The 25,347-nt window shown below is 43.5% G+C and overlaps 5 protein-coding genes across 11 annotated transcripts in view; 2 read left to right on the top strand and 3 right to left on the bottom strand.

The window, feature by feature from the left end:
- LOC108029641 (low-density lipoprotein receptor-related protein 6) overlaps positions 1 to 13,023 on the bottom strand; it is a 30,505-nt gene extending 17,482 nt beyond the window's left edge. Inside the window, exons 1-2 of one of the 3 annotated variants that reach the window (XM_017102049.3) lie at positions 12,894 to 13,023; positions 11,473 to 11,779 (exon numbers count right to left, since the gene is read on the bottom strand). In XM_017102049.3, the coding sequence (XP_016957538.1) occupies positions 11,473 to 11,665 (193 nt within the window). In that variant the 5' untranslated portion in view covers positions 11,666 to 11,779; positions 12,894 to 13,023. Of the gene's footprint in view, positions 1 to 11,472; positions 11,780 to 12,803; positions 12,821 to 12,893 lie in introns of those variants that run through there. The other 2 variants (XM_017102050.3, XM_050887398.1) reach the window with 2 other exon arrangements.
- Positions 7,310 to 8,017, top strand: LOC108029323 (uncharacterized). Its single transcript, XM_017101517.3, is given in 4 exon segments — positions 7,310 to 7,465; positions 7,467 to 7,622; positions 7,625 to 7,760; positions 7,823 to 8,017. Coding segments are annotated over 4 exon segments (546 nt in total). The 5' UTR covers positions 7,310 to 7,312; the 3' UTR covers positions 7,924 to 8,017.
- Positions 13,024 to 13,245: 222 nt separating the features above from the next.
- Positions 13,246 to 14,973, bottom strand: LOC108029799 (protein CLP1 homolog). Its single transcript, XM_017102314.3, has 4 exons — positions 14,764 to 14,973; positions 14,148 to 14,700; positions 13,483 to 13,990; positions 13,246 to 13,419 (listed from the first exon to the last, which is right to left on the bottom strand). Exons 1-4 carry the CDS (start codon positions 14,854 to 14,856, stop codon positions 13,302 to 13,304), a joined length of 1,272 nt encoding a protein of 423 aa, XP_016957803.1. The 5' UTR covers positions 14,857 to 14,973; the 3' UTR covers positions 13,246 to 13,301.
- A 463-nt stretch (positions 14,974 to 15,436) lies between these two features.
- LOC108029631 (histone H3-like centromeric protein cid) lies at positions 15,437 to 16,476 on the top strand. Of its 2 annotated transcripts, none has more exons than XM_017102028.3 (2): positions 15,437 to 15,559; positions 15,653 to 16,476. In XM_017102028.3, exon 2 carries the CDS (start codon positions 15,693 to 15,695, stop codon positions 16,350 to 16,352), a length of 660 nt encoding a protein of 219 aa, XP_016957517.1. In that variant the 5' UTR covers positions 15,437 to 15,559; positions 15,653 to 15,692; the 3' UTR covers positions 16,353 to 16,476. The 2 variants fall into 2 exon arrangements, with proteins under 2 accessions (XP_016957517.1, XP_050743372.1); XM_050887415.1 differs by having other exon boundaries at positions 15,650 to 16,476.
- On the bottom strand, positions 16,466 to 25,025 carry LOC108029630 (cholinephosphotransferase 1). Of its 4 annotated transcripts, none has more exons than XM_050887414.1 (6): positions 24,467 to 25,025; positions 21,818 to 22,058; positions 21,562 to 21,759; positions 19,256 to 19,387; positions 18,392 to 18,550; positions 16,466 to 17,689 (listed from the first exon to the last, which is right to left on the bottom strand). In XM_050887414.1, exons 1-6 carry the CDS (start codon positions 24,685 to 24,687, stop codon positions 17,348 to 17,350), a joined length of 1,293 nt encoding a protein of 430 aa, XP_050743371.1. In that variant the 5' UTR covers positions 24,688 to 25,025; the 3' UTR covers positions 16,466 to 17,347. The 4 variants fall into 4 exon arrangements, with proteins under 4 accessions (XP_050743371.1, XP_016957515.1, XP_016957513.1 ...); XM_017102026.3 differs by having other exon boundaries at positions 21,601 to 21,759; positions 24,467 to 25,024; XM_017102024.3 differs by lacking the exon at positions 19,256 to 19,387 and adding an exon at positions 20,966 to 21,097 and having other exon boundaries at positions 21,601 to 21,759; positions 24,467 to 25,023.
- Positions 25,026 to 25,347: the final 322 nt, after the last annotated feature.

The following is a 25,347-nucleotide window of genomic DNA, read 5'->3' as shown; positions in this document are numbered from 1 at the left end:
TCAAATAAAGCGACTACAAGTTCGAGAGCCCTGGAATTGGCATAAATAAAAGCAAATAAAAGGGAAATTCAAAATGCGAATGCAGGAGGAGCACCCACAGCAGCAGCGAGCTGCCAATTGAGACGACTGCGATGCGACTACTCCACTTGCGGCCATTAGCACCGCACGGCAGATGGAATTGGTTTATATTGAATTATCGAACTGCCTGTCGCGGCCCCAGTATTTGCCCGCTGATTGAAGTGAATTGGAATCGCAATTTCCACCGCGCGGGCTGACATCGAGATTTACTTTTGGTTAATTGCCACATGCGGTCCAGAGTCTGGGCATGTAGGGATATGTTGGCATGCTGGAGCCCGGTCCGCGAGCTGCTTGCAAACTACAGCATAAATTATCCCGCGTCAGTCCTCGGTGTTGTAAAAGTAAATGGCCAGGCGGAGAGCAGCCAGATCGCTGCAAACAAATCACCTCTGCAATTGGCCCCCGCCCCGGCCTCGGACTCTTCTGCATCCGCATCTGCATCTGCATCTGCATCTCTTGGCTGAAGAACCGGCGCCTCTCCTCTGTCCGACGGCCAAGTTTTGCAAATTGATATTTTATTGCCATTTACTTTTTGCCCGGTCCGGTGTTGTGGCTGCTGAGACTGCCGGACGGCACTTTATAAATCAATTTTAGGCTTATGTCGGACCAAGGAAAGTGCTGGCTAACTAATTGCTCCGTCGCCGATGAAGCCAAGCGTTAAACACGTCCCACATTATTTATTGGCCAATACCAAAATCATCTCTCAAACCATTAGCCCAACTACTTCCTCTAGTTCAACATTGAAGTGTACAAATACCAGTTAATCTTCAAGTCCAAGAAGATCTCCTGTACCGCAAGTTCTCACATTTTTATACGCGTGTCTTCATATTGACCTCCCAATGTGTTATATGGCACTCCGAAAAATTTGCCAGTCAGTTTGAATGAAATTTATGATAACCACTCTTAGCATAACAAAAGCCTGCCCATCCTGAGAGCATTAGATACTTGGACCTATCCAAACTAGTTGCTTAGCGTTTTATTCATGCCGTGTGGCTCCTCTGTGGGCCAGACTGGCTTTTCACATGCAAATAAATCGGCAACAATGTTCGCATTCAGCGGACAAATTCAGCATTTTTAATGGAGTTCGGGTGCTGGGTGTTTCCCTGGGTGCTCTCCATCCTCTTTCCAGCTTATTTTGCTGCCCGCCTGCTTCCATTTTAATTAGTATACTCGCTTGTTACTCCCTACACGCTTTTATTTATACAAATTCTCTACGCCCGTCGCTGTCTTGTTTGGGTTTTTGTTTAGGGACAAAGCCAGATACACAAACGAGCTTGGCTTTGGCTTTGGATTTGACCGTAAAACAGCTTGTTGCGTGGCGAGTGCGACTGCCTCGAGGCGTTTTGTGGGCACAGCCCAGAAATACCGAAAACCGAAAACCTAAACACAAGCCCCAGCCCAAACCCATGATTTGGTTGGCGAGGAAGGGGTACAACCTCCTGTAGGGTCGGCCAGCAGCGGAGTCGAAGCTCGTGAACAGCTGGGGAACTCAGGTAGCGCAGGTAACTCTGGGAAACGAAGAGAGCAAACAAGCGAGTCCCAAGCCAAGCCAACCCATCCGATGGCGGAAAGAAGAGAAATCCCTACAGAGACAAAAACTACTAAACATTTCTACAAAATCGAAATGTATAAACACTAACACAAAAACACCGTCAATCACTTCTGGCTGAATTAACCGTAGTTGAGTTGTGAAAAGAAGCATTCTAATTAGAGATTACAAACACCAGTCGAACAACCTAGTATAACAAAAATCCCACTCAGGGAAAATTCTCTCATCTGAGTTGCACATGTTCTCAAAATGAGAACGACATTTTTTGAGCTCAAAAAGTTATTTTTGCGATTATATCATGTTGAGTTTGTACTTAAAATTTGGTTAAATCCAAAGCTCAAAATAAGAAATTTTGTGCTTACACGCTTTTTAAGAATATTCTCAATTCAAGGACAATGTTTGGTTTTCCTCAGTGCAACCAGCTCAGTTATTTTTCTAGGTGCCTCCATGGAGCCATCTTTTGGGCTCGTTAGACACCGGAGCTGCGCCTCTTGATAAACTTGGTCGTAATCTCGATAATGATTGTGTTTGCATTGTTGTCCGCTCCCTCTGGTTCCCTTTGTTTCAAAAGATTTGGGTTTGAGCTCTCTGGCACGCATGTAATCGGAGCTTATGCGATAATGAATTGTTGTCTTCTGGTGTAAAATTACTTGGCGAACCCCGAAGTTCTGCTTTCGGCCGAACTTTGCCTTATGCTCCTTGCCACAGCTCGTATATCAGCATAATGAAGTTCGACATTAATGGCGCAAAAACAACAGGTTATTTACTGTTAGCTGATTTGTTCGAAGCGTCGAATCTGCTCTTTGTATTTAAATGCGCGTCTTGGTCGCCAAACGTGTTTTGTGCCGCGCCAAGAGGCGTGGGGTTGAGTTGACTCGACTTGACACCTTGCTATGCATATTTACCGCCTGTCCGTTGTCAGGGGAGGTGTCATAAGCGAAATTTATAACGCTCCCACTTCGGGCGATGAAGCGAAGAGAACCCGCGGTGTTTTAAGGATTCACCTCGCTCAGTCTGCCTCTGTTCCCATCTGTTTTCTTCAATTACGTTATGATGCGCTTGCCTTTAAGCATCACCCAATTTTCCGACTTCTCAACCGTGCTCCCCTTTAGAGCCAGGAGGCGAATAGCCGCCTGTCAACAGCCAATCGAAAGGCCAAGTGGAAACGGAAACTTGTGGGAGCAGCCACACATCAGCGCACCCGGCCAAATAGGCTGTTTGCACCCAGTGCAGGCTTGAGTGCAAAATTAGTCAAGCGCGCCAACTGCATTTACCGCGAAGGTGAGCGAGTGAGTGATACATGCAACAGAAACACAGGCACCGCGATAGCCCGGCAAGTCAATTTCATTAGGTAGCCAATTACAACAATTGCCAAGATCCAGCGGAGGAACTCACTCACACGCACCTGGCTGGACCGGACCGGAGATCGGAGGAGGTGTCCAGGTTCCGGAGCCGGGATACACTGCCCAACAAAAGGAGGAAACTGGTTTTCAGCTCGGGAAATACATTATTCGTTTATCTGTAAGTTAACGAACGATACAATCCTATTTGGTGTGGTGGTTCAAAACCCTTTCCGACCAGTGTAACTCGTGTGCAGCTCCAAAGTTATTACGCATACCAAAGGTAATAAGCTCGAGTAGTGGAAATTGCATTCGCTTTTCTTGCCTTCGCTGCCGTTGCTGCACAAAAATGTCTGCAAATTGTTGAAAATTGCCCGGACTCGGTCGGAAGATGAGGACAAACCGCAACCAGGTGGGCCACAATATATATTCATACGCCTTTACTGCACAGTGACATGCCGAGATGAGATGAATCGCTCGGTTATGGTTATGTGCCGCCTGTTGCATGTGTCCGGGGCAATTTAGTATCTTAACACGTTACAAATAAATGTCATTATTAGGATGGCACGGCATACCACAAGCTCGGCACTGGATGGCAGACACAGTGTGCGGACGAGAGTGCGACGATGTGGGCACAGAGCTGTGGAGGAAGTCGCCGAGAAAGGAACGTAGCGGATGCTGCTGGTGGCTCCCTCGTTTGCTGTTAATTAGCATGCTTGGGCCATAAGAAGAAATTAAACACAAACGGCGAACAACTTGTGTATCAACACATTAGAGAGTGATTGGTTGCTGCTCCCGATGTGCCCGGCAGTAGCCCCCAGTCCCCCGGTTGATTCCTATTCCGATTCCGAGCGGCATGCCATTGGTCCCAGCCGGGATCGGCTGCCCTTTGTAACAATTACAAATGTGCCCATTGATGGATTTAAACGCACGCACTCATTTGCTTGTGCTACTCCCAGAAACTCTTTTTTTTCAACAAGCGTCACAAACAAATGAGTACACGACAAAAAATATTTTTATATTAGGAACTCATTAATAGACCTCGAAATTTGCATATTTTCTCATATTATACCCGACTGATTTAATTAGACATTTTGTATTTAGACATTCCAATATTTAGATTTTGGATATTCAAAATATATTCAAAATATGTTGCAAAATATATGCAATGTATGCCAAATATATAAAAAACAAGAAAGTACGCTACAGCCGAGTGCCTCGACTATCAGATACCCTTTACCATGCTTAAGGGAGCAAAAGGTTAATGAAAATATATAAGCAGAAAACCTAGCTTTCAAAATTTCCGAGATCTCAGCGTTCATACGGACAGACGGACATGGCTGGATTGACTCGGCTAGTGATCCTGATCAAGAATATATATGCTTTATGGAGTGGGAAATGCTTCCCTTTACCTGTTACATACTTTCTAAGAATCTAGTATACCCTTTTACTTTTACTTTTACTTTTACTTTTACTTTTACAATCAATGCATAAGCAATCAAATTTCAGAAACAAATTTTATTAGGAAATATAATCATACATTACCTATATGTTTTACGTGAATTTTTAAGCGTAAAATAAGTAAACTTTTGAGAAAACGTCAAAGTATTCAAATTGTAATTTAGAAAAAATATGATTCGTTATTGTAATATAAATTATTTCAAGTATTTTTTCAATACCCGAATAAACAAATTTTCAAGACAAACAAGTTAAAAACTATTAATTAAATTTTTAAATTATTATTAATTAAATTTTTAAAATATCTTAATTTTATTAAAGTGTGGAAATATGCCAATTCCAAGGTCCCCTCATCGAACAAATTTTCAAAAATCCATCATAAACTGAAAGTATACAAACCAGGACTGCACGGCTTTCTCAATCGCAATTGAGACGTACCCTTATCTAAAAAATATACAACTGCAAAAAACCAATTGAAATTTAAGATAAAAAATTATCTTTTCTCAACACGAAATTCTTCGTTTCCCCGGAGTTTTTATCCGAGTGTCTGTTTACATAGTGTTTTGTGTTTACTCAAACTGTCTGCTCATTCGCGTTGCGTTGGCCTGCAGTTTAATTTTGCATTGCAGTTTGATATGAATTTATGGCATCGGCTTGATAAACAATTTACATAGCTTTAGCTCGTTCGTCCCAGCCAAGTCTCGTTTGATTTTCCCAACAAAACATAGAATTAAATTCTTTTTCTAGTGATGGTCGTGTTTTGGTTTTGCGCTATCGAACTCTTCCCTTTTGTCCATCAGAAATCATTAAAACAAAGCATGAACCATCTGTGTGACAAATTAATGTTTGTGGTTTTCTGGTTTCAGTCGGGTGTTCGACCTATAACTAATGATGTTGATGAATCTCGGGGATTGTTGGAATTCGACGTCGAGGTTTAATTTATGCGTTAGCCAGAGAACTTTTGGGCTGCGGGTCTGCAACGTTTTGATTGGCAACGTTGAAGGATCGTATAAAAACGCAGGCCCGACAATAATTATTTAAACAGCCCTAATTTATGGTTCGACAAAAGTTAATTAAAAAGTCAGCCAAGCGTTTTTGCTCGGCCCACAAATCATCCAAAGTGTCACTCAAGCTGTGGAGAAGAGAGGCTCCTCAGGGACAGTATGATGGAAAATCGAATACCAAAAAAGAGCTTCTGAAAAATTAGTATGCACAAGAGGTTAATAATTGACAAACGCCAGTCGAAGGCAGCTGCAAAGACCAGAAAAGAACAGAAGGAAAAATGCCAAATATAGAGGGTATAAAATAATAAAAGCCATAAATAAACTTTAAATTGGTTTTGCTAGATAGGAAGCGCGGTACGAGGTACAAGAGTGAAATAAATTAGCAGTCCGTCGAGCGGGGACTGCTGGACTATGGAAAGGAAGGATCTGCCAACGAGCTGCGAATTAATGTTTCCTCCCAGCAATATTAGATAACGAAACCCGAGACTCACATATGGATTGGCAATCTTTCCCCCGAAAAAAGAAACTCGGGAGCCAATGAGACGTAAACAAGAACGGCAGTCAGAACAATTACACGAAAACAAAGAGCAGTCGAAAGACCAAAGCAAGCCAAAAAGAACACAAAAAAAGAGCAAAAACACTTCTGGCCAGGTTGGTTGATTGTACGGATATGTGGTGGAAGGCCTGCTGGGCCTGGCCTCTAAATGACCGGCTTGGAAACGAGTCACAAGTGGCGACGGGCGGGGATCGGCCGGTGAGCGGGGCCAAAAGGGTCTGGGCCATGATTTGGGCCTGGGCCCGGGCCTGCGTCTGGGTCTGAGCCCGGTCTCGCTCTTAACGATGTGCATGTTTATGCGCTGCTCTGCTGCGTTGCAGGCAACGCACGAACGCCCAGACATTTAAAGCAGTCGAGGCAACAACGAGGCCGGCAGAACCGAGCCACCAACAACTCCGGCAGGACGGCAGACGACGGCAGCGGGAGCGGCTGAAGGGCCGGTTAGGGAGCTTGTTAGCGAGGGAGACACGGTCAAGATGCTGCCTAGCGATGGGCACCGTTGGCCAGTCGAAAACTATCGATTGATCTAGAACGTCTTTAAAAACCATAAGATATTTATCACAATTCCAAATGTTTCTGCCTAAAAATCACTAAAAACTTGTAGTATTTCCCAAAATGACCTAAATTCGTTTTCAAGTTTTAACAGAGTGGGAAAATATTTGTAGTGTTTTTAAAAGCGTTTTAGAATAGTAATTAAATTTAAGAAAAAAAAATAAGTCAGTGGTTACATTATTTTTTCTGAATGTAAAATCTTAATCAGAAGGATATCACTTAATTTTACATACATAGATGTTCTTTGTTGCGAACGCTCTTGGAAAAAAATACATTTTATCGTTATTATTCTCATTATACATTCAACAAAAAATGAAATAAAATATATAATATCTATAAATCGTTTAATCGACCAGCCTATGTGCCCAAACTCTGAACAGTAGTTTTTTGGAACCTGTGACTTCTGTTGTGGCCGGGATCTTGAAGATACACATCTCTAAATGTTCCCGGAGTCGAGTCCCCCTCTTTTATTTCGGTTTCTCGTTCAGTTCGTTAGTTGGCCAAAGCCAACGGCTATGTTAAGTGGCCCATACACACAGATACACACGATCACAGACACACGGAAAACAGGGTTGCCTGCGCGCCTGTAGATATTCAAACTGGTATAGAAATTTAATTACTTGCTGACATGTTTTGGGACTCTAAATTGGCAACTCGTTGGATAAATTGTAGTCGTATAATTTCATCAGCACATACTGCACAAGCAGCTGTTGAGCAGCTCGGCTTCTCCAAAATTGACACTCTAGAGGCAAACAAGTCAGGCAATGTTTCTATCATGGCTGTGATAAACAAATTCTTTTGTCGCTACTCGAAAACCACTGGAGTAATAGTGCTAGGAACTTGCTACGTTATAATCGATTTACTTCGGCTATTCTATCACCTGGCAGTGTTCTTTTTTCCAGAACCGCTCCGTAAATGCGCAACTTTGTTATCTAGTACAATATTTTGAAAGTGGGTACGCTATTCGCGAGTTAATCACCGATACCATGATGAAAAATCGAACTCAGGCGACGTCGATTCTTGTTCTAGACCCTTTGACGGATATGGCACTGCTTACGAGTGTGAAGATGAGTGGTTAAAGACCCGGAATAATATTCTAGTCCCACAGTGCAGTCCGGCCCGAAAGTCGGTTTTTATGGCGATTGTGTACTGGATCCATATCCTCGCCCTAACCTTTGCCTATGACCACACGTTGTTGTCGCTGATTTTCATGCCAATATTGGGTACAAGTTTAGACTTGAGCTGTTTGGTTTCGAAACAATACAACTAATGACTTTTCCCCAAGCCATTGAATTTTATTTCTCACTGATTGTGACCATGCATTTTGTACAACTTCGCCGATCCAGCGACTTAAATGATGGAAACCCTAGGGAATCGGCCGGCTAAGTTGTAGATAGTTTTATGTCCATTCAAAATCACGCAAATAATAACCACTCTCATAAAATTCAAATGCTCTTTTAATCTTTAACCAGAAGATCAGGGAATCGAGTTGGAGTACCGGCTGGGAATGCCCTTAGCCCATCGATGTTTTCCTTTTGCAATTAACATTTGTGGAACACACGTAATTACAAGATTACGATAAGTGATAACAGGTCCGGTCAAACCGAAGGATGAAGAAGATGGCCAAAAGCAGTTGGACGGGTCGATTCGCTCTTGTTGTTGCTCTTGTGGCACTTGCATATTTGCATATGCTGACCGCCTGTATATGGCAGCCAATTTGCTGGTAATGCCACAACCGATAACGCATATACACAGGGAGCGAAATGTTATCCATATGAGAAAGGTAGTCTTTGTGAAGATATTGTGAGTAGTATAATAGGGGAGGCAAAGAGATATCTTCGATAAAGTACACCTTCGAAACATAGCCTTTGACACAGATTCACAATTGTGATAGATACCGTGCCTTTCTCTTTTTCTCATTTAAAAGTATTAGTATTGATCCAGATACTATTTTCTGATTATCTGCCACCACTTTCCAATTCCCGAACTTCTAAAACTGGCTTTTAGCAATGTTTTTCCCAGTGCAAACACGCAAACCAGGCTCATGCTTTTCCACCCATCACAGAGGTCAGTGCCAGGCCACGCCGCCCACACAAATCTGCGGCCAGAGGAGGGCGGCGCGTTGATGAGGATGATGCGATGACGATGATAATGATGTTGATGTTGATGCTGATGCTGCTGCTGCTGCCGCATTGCAAGTTGCAACAATCCGCTGGCCAACACAGATGCGTTACACAAACGCACACACACCCACTCCGGACAGACCGCACCACATTATTGTTTAAATTGCAAAGTGATACATTTGTGCCGGCGGACCGAGAGTTTGCCTTTGGTTTTAGCAGTTTGCATACGGAATGCAGATGGGTCCCAGGATGATTGGATTAGTTAAAGCCCAATTGTGTTTGCCATGAGTTCGGGCGTTCCATGGTTCGGGTTTCGGCAGCAGTCTAAATTTAATTCCTCAGGGGGAGTAATATTTAAATTATACATTAATAAAGGTAATGTAGGCAACCGTAGGAATGCAACTACTGTAAGCATGTATAAGTATAATTTACTCGATATTATTTCGCTGGCTATTGATAAAGGCGGATCCTAAATTTAAAAACGCTTTTGTTGCATTTTCCCCTTTCGTAGACAATTAAGTCAATGGATAACTAATAAACCAATTAGGATAAATTAAAAAAAAAGGAATTAATTAAGGGTTGTTTCAGAAGATTGGAATGTTTGCTTTGAGATTCAAGACTTCACTTTTAAATAATTTAATCAATTTCAAGTGATATCCATTTGTCATTTTCACGAACCCCGAATTACTTTTGGCAAGCTCACAATTCAACCAGTCAACCAGTATGTATTTTAGGCATTTTCAATTGAATAATTTGCAAATAGTAGCGGATAATAGTCCCTTGACAACCCCGAGAAGAAAGACAAAGTGTTGACAGGCGTTCTATGCCAATGTCATTGCTGGTGGAAAGTGCAAAGTGGGACTGGTACACACATAAATGAAATCAAAATCAATGTCAACAACAGTGAAATGCCGAGTGTCCCGCGGGGATGCAAAGGCTGCCAGGATGGAGGGATGCCAGTATGGCAGGATGTCGTCAGTGGGCGGTGGATGTGGCGTCAAAGGCGCCGTCGCCTTTGAAGTACTCCCATTACTACTAAACTGGCGTACTACGGCGTAGTAAATAGAAGCTAACGCAAATAGCGTCGAGCTCTGACGCAAAAGGACGAAAAGGGGGAGTCCCCCAAACGGAATGACAGCGCAAAAACGTCAGTAGCTGCAAAAAAGAACAAGGTTTAAAGAAATGGGTGGTGGGTGTTGGGGCAGTGCGGGCTTTTCGAGGAGAGGGGGAAAGCGGAGCAAATCAACGCAGGCAAAAAACACTTTGTGCGCGCGTCAAAGTGTTAAAGAAAGTAAGCGCACATCATCCAACCACCCAACCACTCACACAACCCACACATAGCGAGAGAGGGGAAGAGTCGGGAAAGATGGAGATGGTTTTTCCCGGAGCTTTGTGTACATATTTGATGCGCTTTTTCCACCCGGCTCGACAAATTTAAGTTTGGGCTTCCTTTTCGGGGCGGCGCCACTTGCTTTGTGGGCGCCCCAATGCATGCTGGAGTACTCGCAGTTCCGGACTCCGCAACTCCGGCTTGCAACTGAAGGAGAGGGCCACAGAGCGGAGGCTTATCTTTCAGTCAAACACTCGAGGGTCCACTTTTTGGGGCTTAACGATGTTTGGACGGCCTTTGTCCACTTGCTATTTCCATATTGACTTGACCCGCAGAAGACCCCATCCGTTCCCGCCCTTTGTGCCTTATTAAAGCCACACTGAAGAAACCGTGTTATAGTTTTGGCATAGATATTTAAAAAATAATACTTTGACCTTTAGAGATGAAATTAAAGGTCTTACTACCGCAAAGAGTATTTCCCATCTTATCTTATGTTATAACACCCTAAGTTGTAATGTGGATTCATTGATCATGGATATTTAAAAGAGTTTCATGACTAAAGTTTGAGCTGAGACTTGTTTTATTTGGACCCACTCATTTCTCTGTGTGCATGTTTTTTTGTGCCGGGTCAATGCTTTGTGCATTTGAAATACGCCGGCAATTACCGGACAACTTTGCCATATTACAACTGCTGAATTATTAGTGAGCTGCTTTTTTCAGCTCATTAGCGTCGCATCTAGTCGGAAAAGTGTTTGGAGGAGCCGCAGGAGGGAGGGGGTACTAAATTATGCGCAGTGCAATCAAGTTGAGTGCGTACTACAGTCTAAATAAGTAGTAGCTGTTTATTCATAAAAGCATTGCGCCGAGAAATTGTCAGCCTTTGGGCTTTGACAGCATGAAAAAGAGCTTAAAGGAAAACGCAAGCTGTAAAAGAAGTGTTCAAAAGCGGGCGGGGGAGGGGCCGGGAAGCTCAAAAGTGCAGTTGAAACCACATAAACAAACGAGCACAGTGGACACTCGAAAGGTCAAGTCGAAAGGCCCAGTTAAGTACACTTCATACGCACTTGTTGCGGGACTCGAACAGCTTTTTTTAATGTTTCGGACGAACCATTTCCCCATACATGTATAAATTTGAATTGTATTTATTAATTGCGGAATTTATGATCTATCTTCGATTAAATTTATCCCAAACTGTTTCCCTTGATTTATGTACTAGTCACCCATTGCAGGTTAGACACGATTTAGGAAACTATCTTTTCCAATCATGCTTTGATTAAACCAAATTGACCGTATCGAGCGTTGTCTGTAAAACGAAAGGCTTTGAGCGGAATAGAGCGCTATTCCCCATACGAACTCTCTATCCCTGTGCTTTCACACTCAAACCCCTCAGAACTCGTCAATTTAATCGAGCTGCCGTCAAATGCTCGTCGATTCCTTTGGCACAGCAATGCCTTTTGTTCGAAATGAAAGTACAGAACTTACCATTTTTGTACTGCCAACTGCTTGGGACGCCAAAGCAAATCAGTAGAAAGCCGATCAGCAGGTGTCGCCATCCCACTCCCCTGCTAAGTGTCGCGCATTTCGTCGCTTTCGTTGTCACATCTTCATTACTGGCTATAACTTGGCACGATTGAGGTTCGATTTCAGCAGACTTTATGTATGGCTCGAGGGCCATCTTTTTTGGAAGCACAATTTCCGGATTTTTAAGACATTTGGCGCAAAAACTAACAGATGCCGCGACCCTATCGTTTGTCTTTTCTTAGGCGCACATAATAACCACTCGGAAAAACTGCAAGTGGAAGATAGTAAAAATTTAAAAGCAGGTCGTTAGAAAATCGTTCGTTTGTATTAGAGACTCCGTTATTTATATTTCTAAAACAGAAATATGAATATATATAAACAGATATATAGGAAGTCCTCATAAAATCAAACCTTTTAGGGTAATTCCTTTTTTGGTAGTAATGTAATAAACTATTCAATTATTTTTTTAAACTAACAAAAACTGCTTGTATAAATATATTTTTTGTTGCCTAATTTATTGCTATTTGTTTGTTTTTGTATGCACAATTAAGTTTTTATTTTCGACCTCGAAATTTTTTTTGAGTATTTTCACCTGTCTTACGAGGATTTGGCTTTCATTTCAACTGTTTTATAGTTTTCACAAGAAGTTATTTTAAGTGCAGTGGAGCATTTATTAGTTTAATAGATGTTTCATAGTTTAAATTTGGTTAGCATTTTGTTGCGCAGTGCTGGCCTTATGGTGTTGCTCCCCTGCCTTAATTTCGCTTCCGTTTCTTTTGTTGATCAGTGTGATCGCCCTGTTTGCGTGTGTGCCCGTGTGCGTGCTGTAAGCGTTGTCGCTAAGTGCGAGTGATAAGCAATTGTGCAACTGTGTGGGGGGTGTGACCCCGGCCACGGCCCTCCTCCGCCCACCTGGTTGCTAAATGGAAGAAGTGTAACTGATAAGGCGACTCGGTAATTAGGGGGAACTTTTGTCGCTCCCACGGCGCAACAAGCCGGCGAGGGACGGTGTGTGTGCAACCCCCAAAAAGGCGCTGCTGCACTTTCCAGTGGAAAATTTCACGACGGCAACCAAAACAAACGCCGTTTGCCGCTGGAATATGCAGCAACAAAGCAACAGAGTGAGGGAGACGAAAACACACGCGCACACACACGCGTAGAAAACAGAAAGTCTGTCAAGCAAGCCGTAAATTTAGATGCCCGAAAACTCTTGTTTTGTTTTTAGAACCATTTGATACACATTGACACAACAACGACTTCAGCAGCGGCAGCTCGCGCAGTGCACAACAAACCGAAAAACACGCCAAGCGACGGAGCTTTAGGGCTTAAGGCTCGCCAAAAGTGTATTGACCAAGTCCATTTGGCCGCTGTTTGTTGTTTACCTCACGCAATTCGACCGAGCGTAGCCATTTTGTGGTTACTTTGTTTTGTAAATATTTGATTTACTTTTCACTGAGTTTTCCGTTCTCCGAGTCCCCGTGTTTTTCGTCTCGCTCTCCCGAACAGTGTGACCGCACTGGGGATAAGCACTTTGGCCCAGGTGTGGCTGCCACAAATGTACTAAACTAAACCCCTGGTGGCGTTCCAGGTATTCCAAAAATATACTCAACGGCCGGTTGGGATCCTAGCTAAATATTTAAAATTTATCGAATTTACTTTTCTGGTGCATATTCCTGCATATTCAGCCATTAAAAAAAAAAATATTGTATTTGCAGCGCAATTTACAAAGTTGGGTTTATTTTCATGTATTTATTTACAGTATGAAAAATATTTGTCTTTATTTACATTTGCTAAGTGTGGTTGTCCATGAATTGAAGCTCCGACCACAGCAGCAGGGCATTTGGTGGCAGAGGTCTCGGCTGGGGGGAAAGCAACATCACGGCCTGCCTCTCCATATCCACTTCAGTGCTGGAGATGAGAACACCAATCAATAAGAGTACAAGCAATCCGTTTTCGAAAACCAGCACTTACACGCAGCAGAATCCAGCGACGTTGCTTCCAATCACATCATCCTCCACGGACTCGGCAAAGCTGAGTGCCAGCACGTGATGAATGAGCGTGGGAGTGGGAGTCACAGCCACCACCTTGGTCTTGTTGTCCTCCGCCTTCATTCCAATTGGCATGCAGGAGTCTGGCAAGGGCGGAGCCCCGATCTTGTAGAGTCGCAGATCCTGGAACTTCACCTCAAAGCTGAACGGGTAGAAGGGGGCCCTTGAATTTCCGTAAAAGTACTCCTTGATGCGTTGATCCCTCGCCTCATATCGCAGCTTTTTGCTGCGCTCCACGACACCGCCGCTCTTGGGCAGCAGCACCACATTGACACCCTTGGGCACATCGCGCAATAGCTCGTTGTACAGCCGCTCCTGGTCCAAGACAAAGATGGCACACGCTCCATACGCCTGGGCAGCGTGCAATAGATGCCCATAGCCGGAGCCCTTGACCCAGCCACAGGTGTTTACTATAATGCCGGAGCTTTTTGCTGGAAAGATTAAAAGGTGTTGATTCAGATGGAACTAGGCTTACTTATTGGGAAGATCATTCAGAAAACGTGGATTTTCCAGGCAAGTTTTCTTGTGGCCTCGACACTAAAATCCACCTAACTGCAAAGGCTTTAACAGAACTTATGAAACACTCACTCCGCTTGTTGCTGCTCAGGGACTGTAGGGTGACCTCGGCCATCTTGGAGACGACGGCGTTGTACAACACACTGTTTCCACTGGGTGACTTGTGGCCAAAGTGGTAGACCAGGGGCGCCGTCTTCGCGAATCCCTCCTCGACGCTGGCCGGCCGCTCTATGAGGATGGTGGCCACGCTGCCAGAAATGGCAATGGAGCCCTGACCAACGTCTAAGTCGGCGTACAGTGGCCGCCGGCCCACGCGCACCGCGTAGTTAAGCAGGATGCGGCAGAGTGTGCTCTTGCCCACGTCCTTGGGACCGACGACCATGGCCACGGGACCCCGACGGTCCTTCTCCTCGGCCTCCGTGCGGAATTGCTCCAGGGCCGCGTGGCAGTTGACGTACTGCACCATCGGCGTTTCCTTGGAGATGTAGCACACGTCCATTTTGCCGGAGACGTGAAGCACACAACCCTGGTATGTGAAAATAGCCACCTTGGCGCCCATGCCGAACTCGTACTGCTTTTTCTTCACCAGCTCTGTGCCGAACAATTCCGCAAAGCCATTGACCAGCTGGGGTGCAAGGTTAAAAGAATAAAATAATGTATCAAAAGCAGCAGTAGTGTATCCACTTACGGACACCAGGACTTTGGCGTCGTTCTGCTCGACTTCAAAGCGCAGCTCGGAGTCGCCTTCCAGGGTGTAGTCCTTCCCGTGATCCTCCGACATGGCAATGACCTTTGTCCTCGCGATTGCTTTAAGTAAAGAAATAAGGCAAATATTCAAAGAGGAAAATGGTAAAGAACACAATTTCGGATCAGCTGGATAGCGGTTAGAAATGGGAGTTTATCGATATCAAATATTTAATGGTGTTTTAGAATGCAATTTAAAAATCGTTGTAATAAAATCGATACAAAATTTGAATCCCAACTTAAAACGACATCGATATCAAAGTGGCAATACAAAGAAAATAGCGGGAGCTGCGATCAAATCAAAAATTAAAACAGTTTGTTTTTTTGCGGGATCACAAAGGATATATTAACTTGTACTAATCAATTAATAAGGAGTAATTTTAAATTGTACTTGCTATATTATCGATAAAAAATTGATTGTGGTGCTGAAAAGAGTCGTAAACGCGTAGCCTGCCGATAATCGAGTCCTTGGACCATAATATTTTTCCGACTTTGATATACCGCACTGAATGCATTTATTAGCAATATTGTCAGAGACATCGATAGTCCCCACGAAACAAATTTTAAAGTCATGGATGCTTAGATGTTTCTATCAATGTTTCTTAACCTTTGTATAAGGCGCTATTAATTCGTCGATAGTTCTCCCCCCTCTTCTTCCTCTTCGATGTTTTGAAAACATCGATGACATAGATGTGAACTTCTCTATATAGAAAAGCGGCGGGATCGCGCTTGAAAATAAAGTAAAAAAAAATCATTTCTGTCTTAAATTTATTCTTATATATATAAATTTATCATTTATATTCGTATTCCTGAATACGAAATATGCCAAGAAGAGAAGGACCGGAGAAACCCTGGGCGCCGGTGGCCAAGCCAATGCTAGGCGACACTAACGCAGGGAGCGACGACGACACGGCTTTCCGATCGCCTGAACCGGAAGATGGCACCGACTACGGCTTGGAGTTCACCACAAGCCGGCTCACCCTGAATTCCAACCGCCGATGCTCGACGCTGCACAAGGAGACCTCAGGTGGCCCTGGGTCGCGAGCAGCGGGAAGAACTTTCAGCGATGAGGAGGATCAGGAGAATCGGACGCCAGCCAGCTCGCCGGGGACGCGCAGGATGAGCGGTCAGCAGGAAAGGCGCCTGGCTCCCAGCCAGCCGTCCAGGACTCAGGCAGCGGCAAACGGATCGATTGGTGCCCAGAATCAGACCAGGAGACGCAAGATGGCCAAACCCTTGAGCAGAGCCAGAAGGATGGATGTAGAGATCCTTCATCTGCAGAATCATCCCGGCGTGCTGATACCCAAGCTGCCGTTCTCGCGTCTGGTTCGCGAGTTTATCATCAAGTACAGCGACGGATCACCGATGAGGATCACCGAAGGCGCCCTCACAGCCATGCAGGTGTCCAGCGAACTGTATCTGACGCAGCGTCTGGCCGACTCCTACATGCTCACCAAACACCGCAATCGCGTCACTCTGGAGGTGCGCGACATGGCTTTGATGGGCTTCCTCTGCGACGGGACCCATTGTTAGTTCAAAGCGATGTTTTGAATACAAACATTTCCTAAAATTGAAGACTAACTTTAAGTATATTCCTTAAAATGTCTTAAGTTTGTCTATGTAGACCACCATATAAATACAACTCCTTTTAGTTTTATCAATTCGTTTTATTTCTGGTTCTTTTTGTTTGTTTCGTCTCCATTGTACAACACAAAACATAATCCATAATAGTTTAACTATAAAGTTACCGGCCAGCGCCGTGCGAGCTACAAATAATATAGGTTTTATCTAGGATTAGGATCCATAAGATGTCACGCAAAACGCACTAAAATTATGGGCCTAGTCAGAGTAGGTAGTGCGCTTTTTAAAATGAGTCACCATTTAGAATGTCGCGGCCCTTCGAACGACCCCTATGAGTGAAAACTAAGCACTAACAAGAGTAACATGAATAGATATACTGGCCTCAACTGAAAATCGCAAAATCGCAACTGCGCTCTCTTATTTTGTTGTCTTTTGTGGGATGGATCGATCGCCAATGGGTGGTCAAGACTTAATCGTAAATTGAGCTTTAATCGAGCTATTTTAGGCTTAGTCTGCTTTTTTTTTTGGCATTTGCACAAGTGTGATTTAGCACAGTAAAAATACTGCAATCTAGATTTATTACAGCTTACACAATCATACAAAATATATTTATATTTATATATTTAGCCATGTAATTGATATCGGAGACTGCAACAGTTCTTTCTCCCAGTAGCCCTAGCCACCTTGCCTTCTTGGCTACAACACGTGCTGTATACTATTCCTAAAATGTAGGAGCAACATTTTGCTTCGCCCTTTTTCTAACGTTTCTATCTGTTTTGTTATGTTTCATTTCGTTTGGTTGTGTTTATCCTGTTTTAGCTTACACATTGACGGGGAATTTTGTTGGGTTGTGATTACTCCGCTCCGCCTGCTCCAACGAGTATCCCTCGGCTCTAACGACGTAAATATTTAAAAGGAAACTAATTAATGTAGTGGAAAACCGACACCTAGTGCGGTTTGCTCTTCGACTTCCGATGCGCAGTGCCGCCGTTCTTGTCCGCACTGCTGCCAATGTTGCTCTGACTGCTCACAGAGGCAGTGGCCGGATGCGGGGCCTGACCCTTGGGCGTGTACGGTATCCGGAAGAGATCGATGCGCAGGTGCTGGCAGATCTCCAGGCACACCTGGGAGCAGTAACGCAGCAGATCCTGGGTGCCCCACATGAGCGTGAACCACAGCAGCCAGATCTCGGGTACGATGCAGTTAAAGTACTGGTTCAGGAACAGCAGCGAGGGACCGAGCAGCGACCAGTCCAGGTACTCCATCTCCGACTTGGTCATGTGGGCAATCTGTAAGATAATAATAGATTGAGAATTAGGCGTTATAGCTCTACTTCTACTTTTCACATATGTAGTTATGTATGTGTGTTTTTATACTTTTGCAGATAGTATCATGATTTCAGTCAGAAGTTTGCCACGCAGTGAAGCAGACGTTTCCGGCCCCATAAAGTATATATATTCTTGCTCGGCATCTCTAGGCGAGTCGACCTAGCCATGTCCATCTGTCCGTCCGTCCGTTTCTACGCAAACTAGTCTCTCAGGTTTAAAGCTATCGGGCTGAAACTTTCTCAAAAGTCTTCCTTCTTTTGCAGATAGTATAAAAGTCGGATCCAGCCGGACCGGACAACTACTTTTTTACTAGTTCTGAATTTCGAATTTAATTTTAAAATAATATGGAATAAATTATAGCTTCGGTGTTTTTAATTGTTACCTTAACTATTGGGATTATCATTTTTTGTATTTTTACGAATTTCGTAGTTTGTAGTAAGCAAGTTAATTTAATAAAAATCGGACGACTCTAACATACGAGTGTATCTGACACACACGCTAGGAAGTTTTTGTTCATTAATGACGCACATGTGTGACATGCATTGATATATACTTCAATATATGAATATATTTGAAAAGTTAAGTCCGAACCATTTCATTCGCCTTTTATAGAACACCAGATGACCCAAACCAACTGGACCAGGGGCAAAACTAGAGACTTACCACCAACTTGTTGGTGACCTTCGCGGCCACCATGCCGAAGGCCAGGATGTATACCGAGGCGTGCTCGGTGAAGATGTTCTGCGGTGACTTCTGGGCAATCATCAGGGCGGGCAGCACCACCAGAGTAAGCGGAATGCTGGGCGACAGGACACTGGTGCCCTGCGGGAGTTCGGAGAAGATTAAATTAGGCGGAATATTGGGGTTTGCTGCTCGCTTGCAAAGTGTCACCGCTGGCGGCTTGGTGCTCATTGGACTTCGAACAATTTGTTAGTCAATTGTGAATCACGGCACATTTTGCAAGGGTCACAACAATTCGAGAGTGCACAAACAAAAGTGAACAAAAAGTCTTTTGGCTTTTGGTGGGGTTCAGCAATTTCCCCTCCAGATATGTCCAGAGACAGACTCGAGGGGAAATTGCGCTTTCAGATTTGTTTATTACATGTATTATTTACATGGTCTAGCGCTGTTGGGCGGGTGTGTGGGTGGGTGGTTGATTGGTTGGTTTTTCTGGGGTTTAAAATGCACATGTCAGTATACGAAGCCAATTTACCAAACGAAAGCACAATGCCAAACGAAAACAAACTACGTGCCATGCCAAACTGTCACCAACACAAGAACTACGAGCTAAACAAATAATTACACTAGGTATCAACGAAAATTGGACGTGCACTGGGATCGATAAAGTTAGCATTACTCAAGGGAAGGTAACCGAAGCCGATTTACAGTGCGTTCGAGACACATAGGACACAGGGTACCAGACACCGCATGAGATATGTGTTTTTGCAAACGCACTGCTCACCAGGACGAGGACGAGACTATTTCGTTGGGAGTTCTTCTAGACCAATTAAAAGGAAGAGTTCTTACTGCAACCGACGATCCGTTCTTTCCGCACCCTTCGGTCAAAATGCACCTCGAGTAGCGGAGTGCTAGAATCAAATCTACGCCGCAGGCCACGTAAATTGGCAAAAATCGGGATTCGCAATTGAAGTACGGTAGCTGCCAATTTCAAGGTTTTGGGGAATGGGATTCGGGTTCGTTTTGGTTTTGTCAACCGATATTGATTGAGTGGTTGATTGTTTGATTGCGTGCGGGAGAAAAGAACGGCGCCCATTAAAATTTCATTTGTAATTACAGAACAGTTGCGGGTTTTCCAGAAGTCTTTCGGTAACAAAAGAGTGGCTTAAAAACTTAAAGGTTAATTTTTACAACCTCCAAAATCACCAAAGGCAAGGCAATATGCATGTTGATTAGATGTACACTTAGGCTAAAAACTTAAATAATAAATACCAATGTCATTCGATTAGTAAATCAGTGGAAAGTAAAACCACTCAAAAATCTAATTAATCCCAAGCAGCAGCATGCTTAATATGGTATGAGGAGTAGGAACTTATCGAGTGCTAGACCCCAAACCAAATTCCAGAGCCCTCCACCGATCGAGCCGAAACCGCAAGCCATTTCCAAATCCAAGTCAACGGAAAATGCAAATCGGATATTAGTAGAGAACCCAAAAAGCAGAACCAAAATTAGATAAAAATGTTATGGCTGGGGCTACGAACTAATTTATGAGCCGCTTTCAGGTTAGTCTGTTATGTTTTTACTGGGATTACAATATTTTTCGCCTCGTTATTGCAAGAGGTGGGTGCAATGCTTACAGCAACTGAGGAGCCGTTTTTGCCACTGCCGCCTTCAGTAAACATTTTTAAGAAATTGATTATATTCAAGGTATAACCGAATGTGATAAATATTAATATTGTATAATTCCATGAAAGGCCCACGATTGGTATCTAGTAAAGATGAAAGATTGCAAGAAAACATAAAATTTAGAATATTTGACTACGTTCAAGGATGGGAAAATTTTTTGATACAATGTTTGGATTGGTTAAAGAGACCGTGGAGTGCTAACAGTTTTTCAAGCTGTGAATACCCCGAAGACCTCTCTTACAATATATACTTAAGGGTAATACGTAAGAAATAGCAAAGACTTTAATATTATTTTTGGGTTAAATAGGTAAATCCAAAACCGGAAGACATTGAAGACATAAATAGTAAATAGAAATACCAAAAATGTCAACTGGACAATTGGACAGGGAAAATACATAGATTAATTTAGGGGTAACTAACAATTAACTTAAATGTTTCATTCAGCAGCCTCAAATAGTTATTGTGTATGTGTTTATTTCAGGCATGCTCTCGAATTGCTTCCAATTATGTCATGATTGAGTGGTTTCAATAGCAACAAAGCAGGTATTATTATTTTTGCAGCAGCTGCGCCGGTAAAACCAAAGACACTGAACAAGAATCAACAACGGCACAGGTTAAATAGGCAAGCAGTTGGGGGTTAAAGAGTGGGATAGAGGGGTTAAGGGGTCATCCTCACGCCACGCACCTTCCTCGAAACTCAGCTGAGCTAGTCAGCGAATAGAAAGCTGGGTGAAAACTGAAAACTCGTTCAAATCAGATCGATCTCTTTTGAGGAGCCAAAATATTTTCTGTTTTGTGTGCGTTTGTGGTGTTGTTGTCGTGGTTTTAGTGTTACGTGTTCGTGTGTGTGTTCTGTGTGAGTTAAGGACTTACAGCAACTGTGGAGCCATTCTTGCCAACACCACCGGCTTTAATGACGGAAAATACATAGGTTAGGGAAAGCAGACCGCACACAATGGTCGTCAGTGCCGGCCCATACCAAAGCTCTATGCTGCCGATGCCGATCTGGTGTTATATGTGGGTGTGGTGTTGGGTTGTTAAGTGTTTTTATCGCGATAGGCATGGGATTTCGGCAGGTTTGATTAGAGAGCGCCCGCAGTACGCATTAGGTACATAAAAGTAGAAGTAGAAGTACATTACAAATACTCGTCGCCTTTCAATTTTTACTAGACTCTAAACGAAACCTGTGCAGTACATCAGAGAGTTATCTGTTCTGACCTGTCCATGCTTAAAACATGGAAACTTAAAGGTAGAGTAATCAAACTCAAAACTAAACTAGCACGCTAAACCATACTAAACGGAACTAAGGGCATCCTAGCCAAGCTTAATTCAAAGCATCCTGTATGAATCTCGAACGCTAAAGTCTACGCTAAACGTAACGAAATATAACTCTTAAAAATATGCTTATATATAAATAAAAAGGAATGCAAAGAACTTCCGGAAATAATGCACTAAAAAATAGGAGTTACTCGAAGGTCCTCGCTGGGTGCCTTCAGAACCTCTTCTACCTTGGTCAGCCAGATCTCAGGGCCTAGCACAGCTGATACCAGATGAATGGCTATGATTGAAAACTGCGCCTCCGTCACATCGATTCGTCCGAAGCGCATCGTTCCCGACACATAGGTCTGCCAGTGGGCGCAGTAAAAGAGAGCTATAGCACAGAAGCACTGAAAGAAAAGTTCCGAATTCATCACGCTCTGAATAAAATGTGCGCATTTCACTCACCTGGAAGAACAGCCAGTTGGGGTAGTGTCCCAGTTGGCAGGAAATGCATGCCGACAGGGCCACGAACACCGTGGATATGGAGTCACAGCCATGGTCGAAAAGCTCACCCAGCGGTGAAGAGGTGTTCGTCCGACGGGCCTGCTTCCCGTCGATGGAGTCAAGACTCTGGTAGATGAACAGACCCAGCGCGCAGAGCACGCAGGTCCAACGTGGCGGAGCCTCAACGCCATTTGGGCTATAACTGGATGTGGATTTGAAAAATCAGCAAGTTACTAGCCTATCAACAGACGGTTTGAAAAAGAACAATCAGACTTGAGATCCTTTTAGCTGCTTTCTTTAATATGATTCAATTTGTTCATAAATGGGGAAAACGACACCCAATTTATTGACGAAAAGTTAAGTAAGCTATCAATCATTTTGTAATAAGCAAGGAGCAAATTAACAAATCCAAGCCAGATTATAATCAAAACCTAAAGCCCTAAACAAGCCGTATTGATGATTTCCAATATTACCATTACATTTGATAATCTCTTGTAAGTGAAAGGTAGAGTGAACTAGGGCTGTATTCGACTTCCAGGGAATATAAATTCTAACCGAATCGTGCGCTCCCTGGTCAACAAGCCGCGCCGTTCCCCTTCGCAATGAGAACAGACTGACGTCAGTGAGCATAATATCGCCTGATGAGCAAAGTTCCGAAGCGTGGCTTCTTAATTATTACTCAGGTTAAATATAAAATCACTATTTGCTGCTGCCACTTCACAATGCCCGATTAGCGGGCTGCTATCTCCTCCGCCACGTCGCAAATCAGCTGACTCTGCGGTTCCGGCTCGGAATTTCGACACACTACAACTGCCAGCGGAAAGAATAGAACACCTGATTCCAGCTGAATCATCATGCGACGATTGACACTACTTTATCGAGTCCCACTGACCTAGACAAGTCCAGAAAATCCACGAGCGGGCTGGCAGCAGTTCATTTTTTTAGCGAAACAAAAATTATTAAAACAAATACAAATTGCAAACAGAAGTAGAAAAATAATACTGTGCAAATAAAAACCGGTCCGGTCTCTTGGCTAGGTTTGTGAATGAATATATAGATCCTACAGCATGTATTTCGATCTAAAAATAACAGACCGACACGTGAGCAGCATTGAAGGTGATTCATCTGCCGGGGGACAGAAGTAAAGGCCTTTTGGGCCCCTTTGGTTGACGTGCCAACCCTCTGAAGCATTCAGACATAATTGAGGGAAAGTAGTCAAAAATGTGTATGACTAAATGATTGATATGTATTTTAATATTTAATTTCCTTAAACGATATTAAACTTCACATGACTTGGAGGGGACACTAGACTTTACATCGCAAAAAGGTGTTAAAAGCAGCAGTCTTTCAGGGTCTTACTATTTTCACCTCTTTATCGCCTGCATACTCAGTGAAAAATATCAAGAAACAAAGAAAAACGCTGCTTTCTGGGCCATATCTTTTCACAGTCTCGGAGAAAGTCCCCCTCTAACGATGTTTTATTCTTGTAATTGCTACAACTTGTTGTTTGTTAAGAGTAGCGGAACATGTTTAAGTACCGGACTTTGGTGGGAAGACCCATAAAAATCAATTAGAAATGCAAATTGTCACTCTAATTCAATCAAAGGTATCCCAATTGATAGGCAAACAATTGGAAAATGCAAAACGTGGGTTAACTCATGTGAACTTTGGTTTCACAAGCTGCGGCTTTTTAAGCAGTTCTTTCAAGGCAAGGCTTCTGGTACCTGCTGCATTTCGATGCGATGTTTCATCGGCCTTTAGATGCAGCCACGATTAGCTCGCCTTTCTTTATTTACTCATCGTTTAAAAAAGCCATTTATTGCAACGCCCTCGGTCTAAAGAAATGCGTCACAAGCCGACGACAAACGACGATGATTGCGATTACTTATATTTCGCGCAGTTCATATGTAATGGGAAAAGTGGCGAGTAGCCCTCGCTATCTTATCACGGGCATAGTTTGTGTCCAAGTTCTGGAGAGGGGGTCCGTCGTATGCGCAAGTTTCACGCCTCCCCCTGGTTTAGTTAGTCTGTGTAGTTATGGAACGATACGCTATCGCTACGCATTATGAAACGAAAACGGGGGTCGCCTGATCCCTGTGGCTTGCAGTAATGAAACATTAACATTGGTGCGTTTACAAACAAATGTAGTTATTTAGTTTTCTAAGACACTAGAAAAACTATTTAATAAGAACAGTACTGTAACGATTTGGCAATCTAACTACCCTCAATTTTCTAAGCCAAATCTATAAATAAATTTAAATAAAGTACCTATTAAATTTTTTAATATTTTATTTGCCCTTTGAAATATATATGGAACTTTCTGTTATTCAACAAATTAGAAAGAGCTGACAAATCAATCATCAAAAATGTTAGTTTTCTGCATCTGAATTTTCTTTAAAAAGCTGGCAAACCCAAGCAAACAAATCCGGCAAACTGAACATGACAAGTGACAGTTGAAAGAGTGAAGCAAACAGCTGATGCAGATTCATAATCCCCGCCACTTGAGGTGGAAATTTCTTCCCCGGGCAGCGTTTAGAGGCTGAGAACGCGGATTATGCGAGGGTCAAGGGGTCGCCGGCAAGTTTAAGAGTCCGAAGGCGACGGGCTTACCAGATTAATATCAGCGTGGTGACCACATTGAGGATCAATCCCACGATAGTGATGAGGTTGGGGGCGAGCCACAGGGGCGTCTGGGCCACCAGCCAGTTCCACCACGGCTGCAGCAGCGGATCGAGGAGACTGGCGCTGAAGCAGGAGTACTTGTGCTCGCTCAGCTTCCTCAACTGCTGGGCACTCAAGATGTGCTTCTCCCGGTAGGCGAGCAGCGGCATTTTCCTTCGAGTTACGTCGTACGAACTTCGATTGCGAATCCCTGACGCGCTTTTCACTTTTCACTTTCCTTTGACCTAGCGCTTTTCCCTCGCGCGCATTTGTATACGTGTTCCTCGCAGCGCGCTTGTGTGTGCGCTCGCTTTTCCTGGCTGTTTCCACACGTGGACCGCAATGGTGGCGAAACCTCGGGTCGCGCTTTGTCCAGCGGTTGCGAACTGTGGCGTGGGCTGTACGGATACGAGGGTGCGCGCGACGACTCCGCACTTGTATGTTTACTTAACAAATTTAACTTAATTCGACGACCGTGCCGTGCAGTTTTTTTTCTTATTTCCATATGAGCAGTGTGACCATGCTGGGAGCAAGAAATAATCCATCAGGGATTTCGAATAAAATACCAAAAGTATACCACAGCGTGCATTGTCCTATGGGAGGAGAACTTAGATATTCCCAACCAATTCTTAACATCTTCTAGCAGAAGTCCCGACACTCTATTTCATTTTCCGTCAGTCTCGAATTTGCCAGAAGGGAAGAGTAATTTTTTATTATAATTATAATATGCAAGCTAAATTGGGCGCTCATCAAAATAATAGTGCTTGATGTGAGAAGTTCAAAAAAAAAACTAGAAGTCAGGAACGTCAATAGTAAGTTAAATGCAGGGA

This window comes from Drosophila biarmipes, chromosome 2R (assembly GCF_025231255.1).
Source record: "Drosophila biarmipes strain raj3 chromosome 2R, RU_DBia_V1.1, whole genome shotgun sequence".
Taxonomy (NCBI): domain Eukaryota; kingdom Metazoa; phylum Arthropoda; class Insecta; order Diptera; family Drosophilidae; genus Drosophila; species Drosophila biarmipes.
The sequence above is the reverse complement of the archived record's forward strand: the minus strand, read 5'-3'. Positions and strand labels throughout refer to the sequence as shown.

Bases quoted from the DNA above. Each gene is read 5' to 3' on its own strand.
- LOC108029631 (XM_017102028.3), top strand. From the start codon at position 15,693: ATGCTAGGCGACACTAACGCAGGGAGCGACGACGACACGGCTTTCCGA.
- LOC108029799 (XM_017102314.3), bottom strand. From the start codon at position 14,856: ATGTCGGAGGATCACGGGAAGGACTACACCCTGGAAGGCGACTCCGAG. The intron at 14,701-14,763 runs GTAAGTGGATAC...CTTGCACCCCAG, and splicing joins ACGCCAAAGTCCTGGTGTCC to CTGGTCAATGGCTTTGCGGA. The intron at 13,991-14,147 runs GTGAGTGTTTCA...TAATCTTTCCAG, and splicing joins CCTGAGCAGCAACAAGCGGA to CAAAAAGCTCCGGCATTATA.
- LOC108029630 (XM_050887414.1), bottom strand. From the start codon at position 24,687: ATGCCGCTGCTCGCCTACCGGGAGAAGCACATCTTGAGTGCCCAGCAG. The intron at 22,059-24,466 runs GTAAGCCCGTCG...ATCCACATCCAG, and splicing joins ACCACGCTGATATTAATCTG to TTATAGCCCAAATGGCGTTG. The intron at 21,760-21,817 runs GTGAGTGAAATG...CTTTTCTTTCAG, and splicing joins CCAACTGGCTGTTCTTCCAG to TGCTTCTGTGCTATAGCTCT.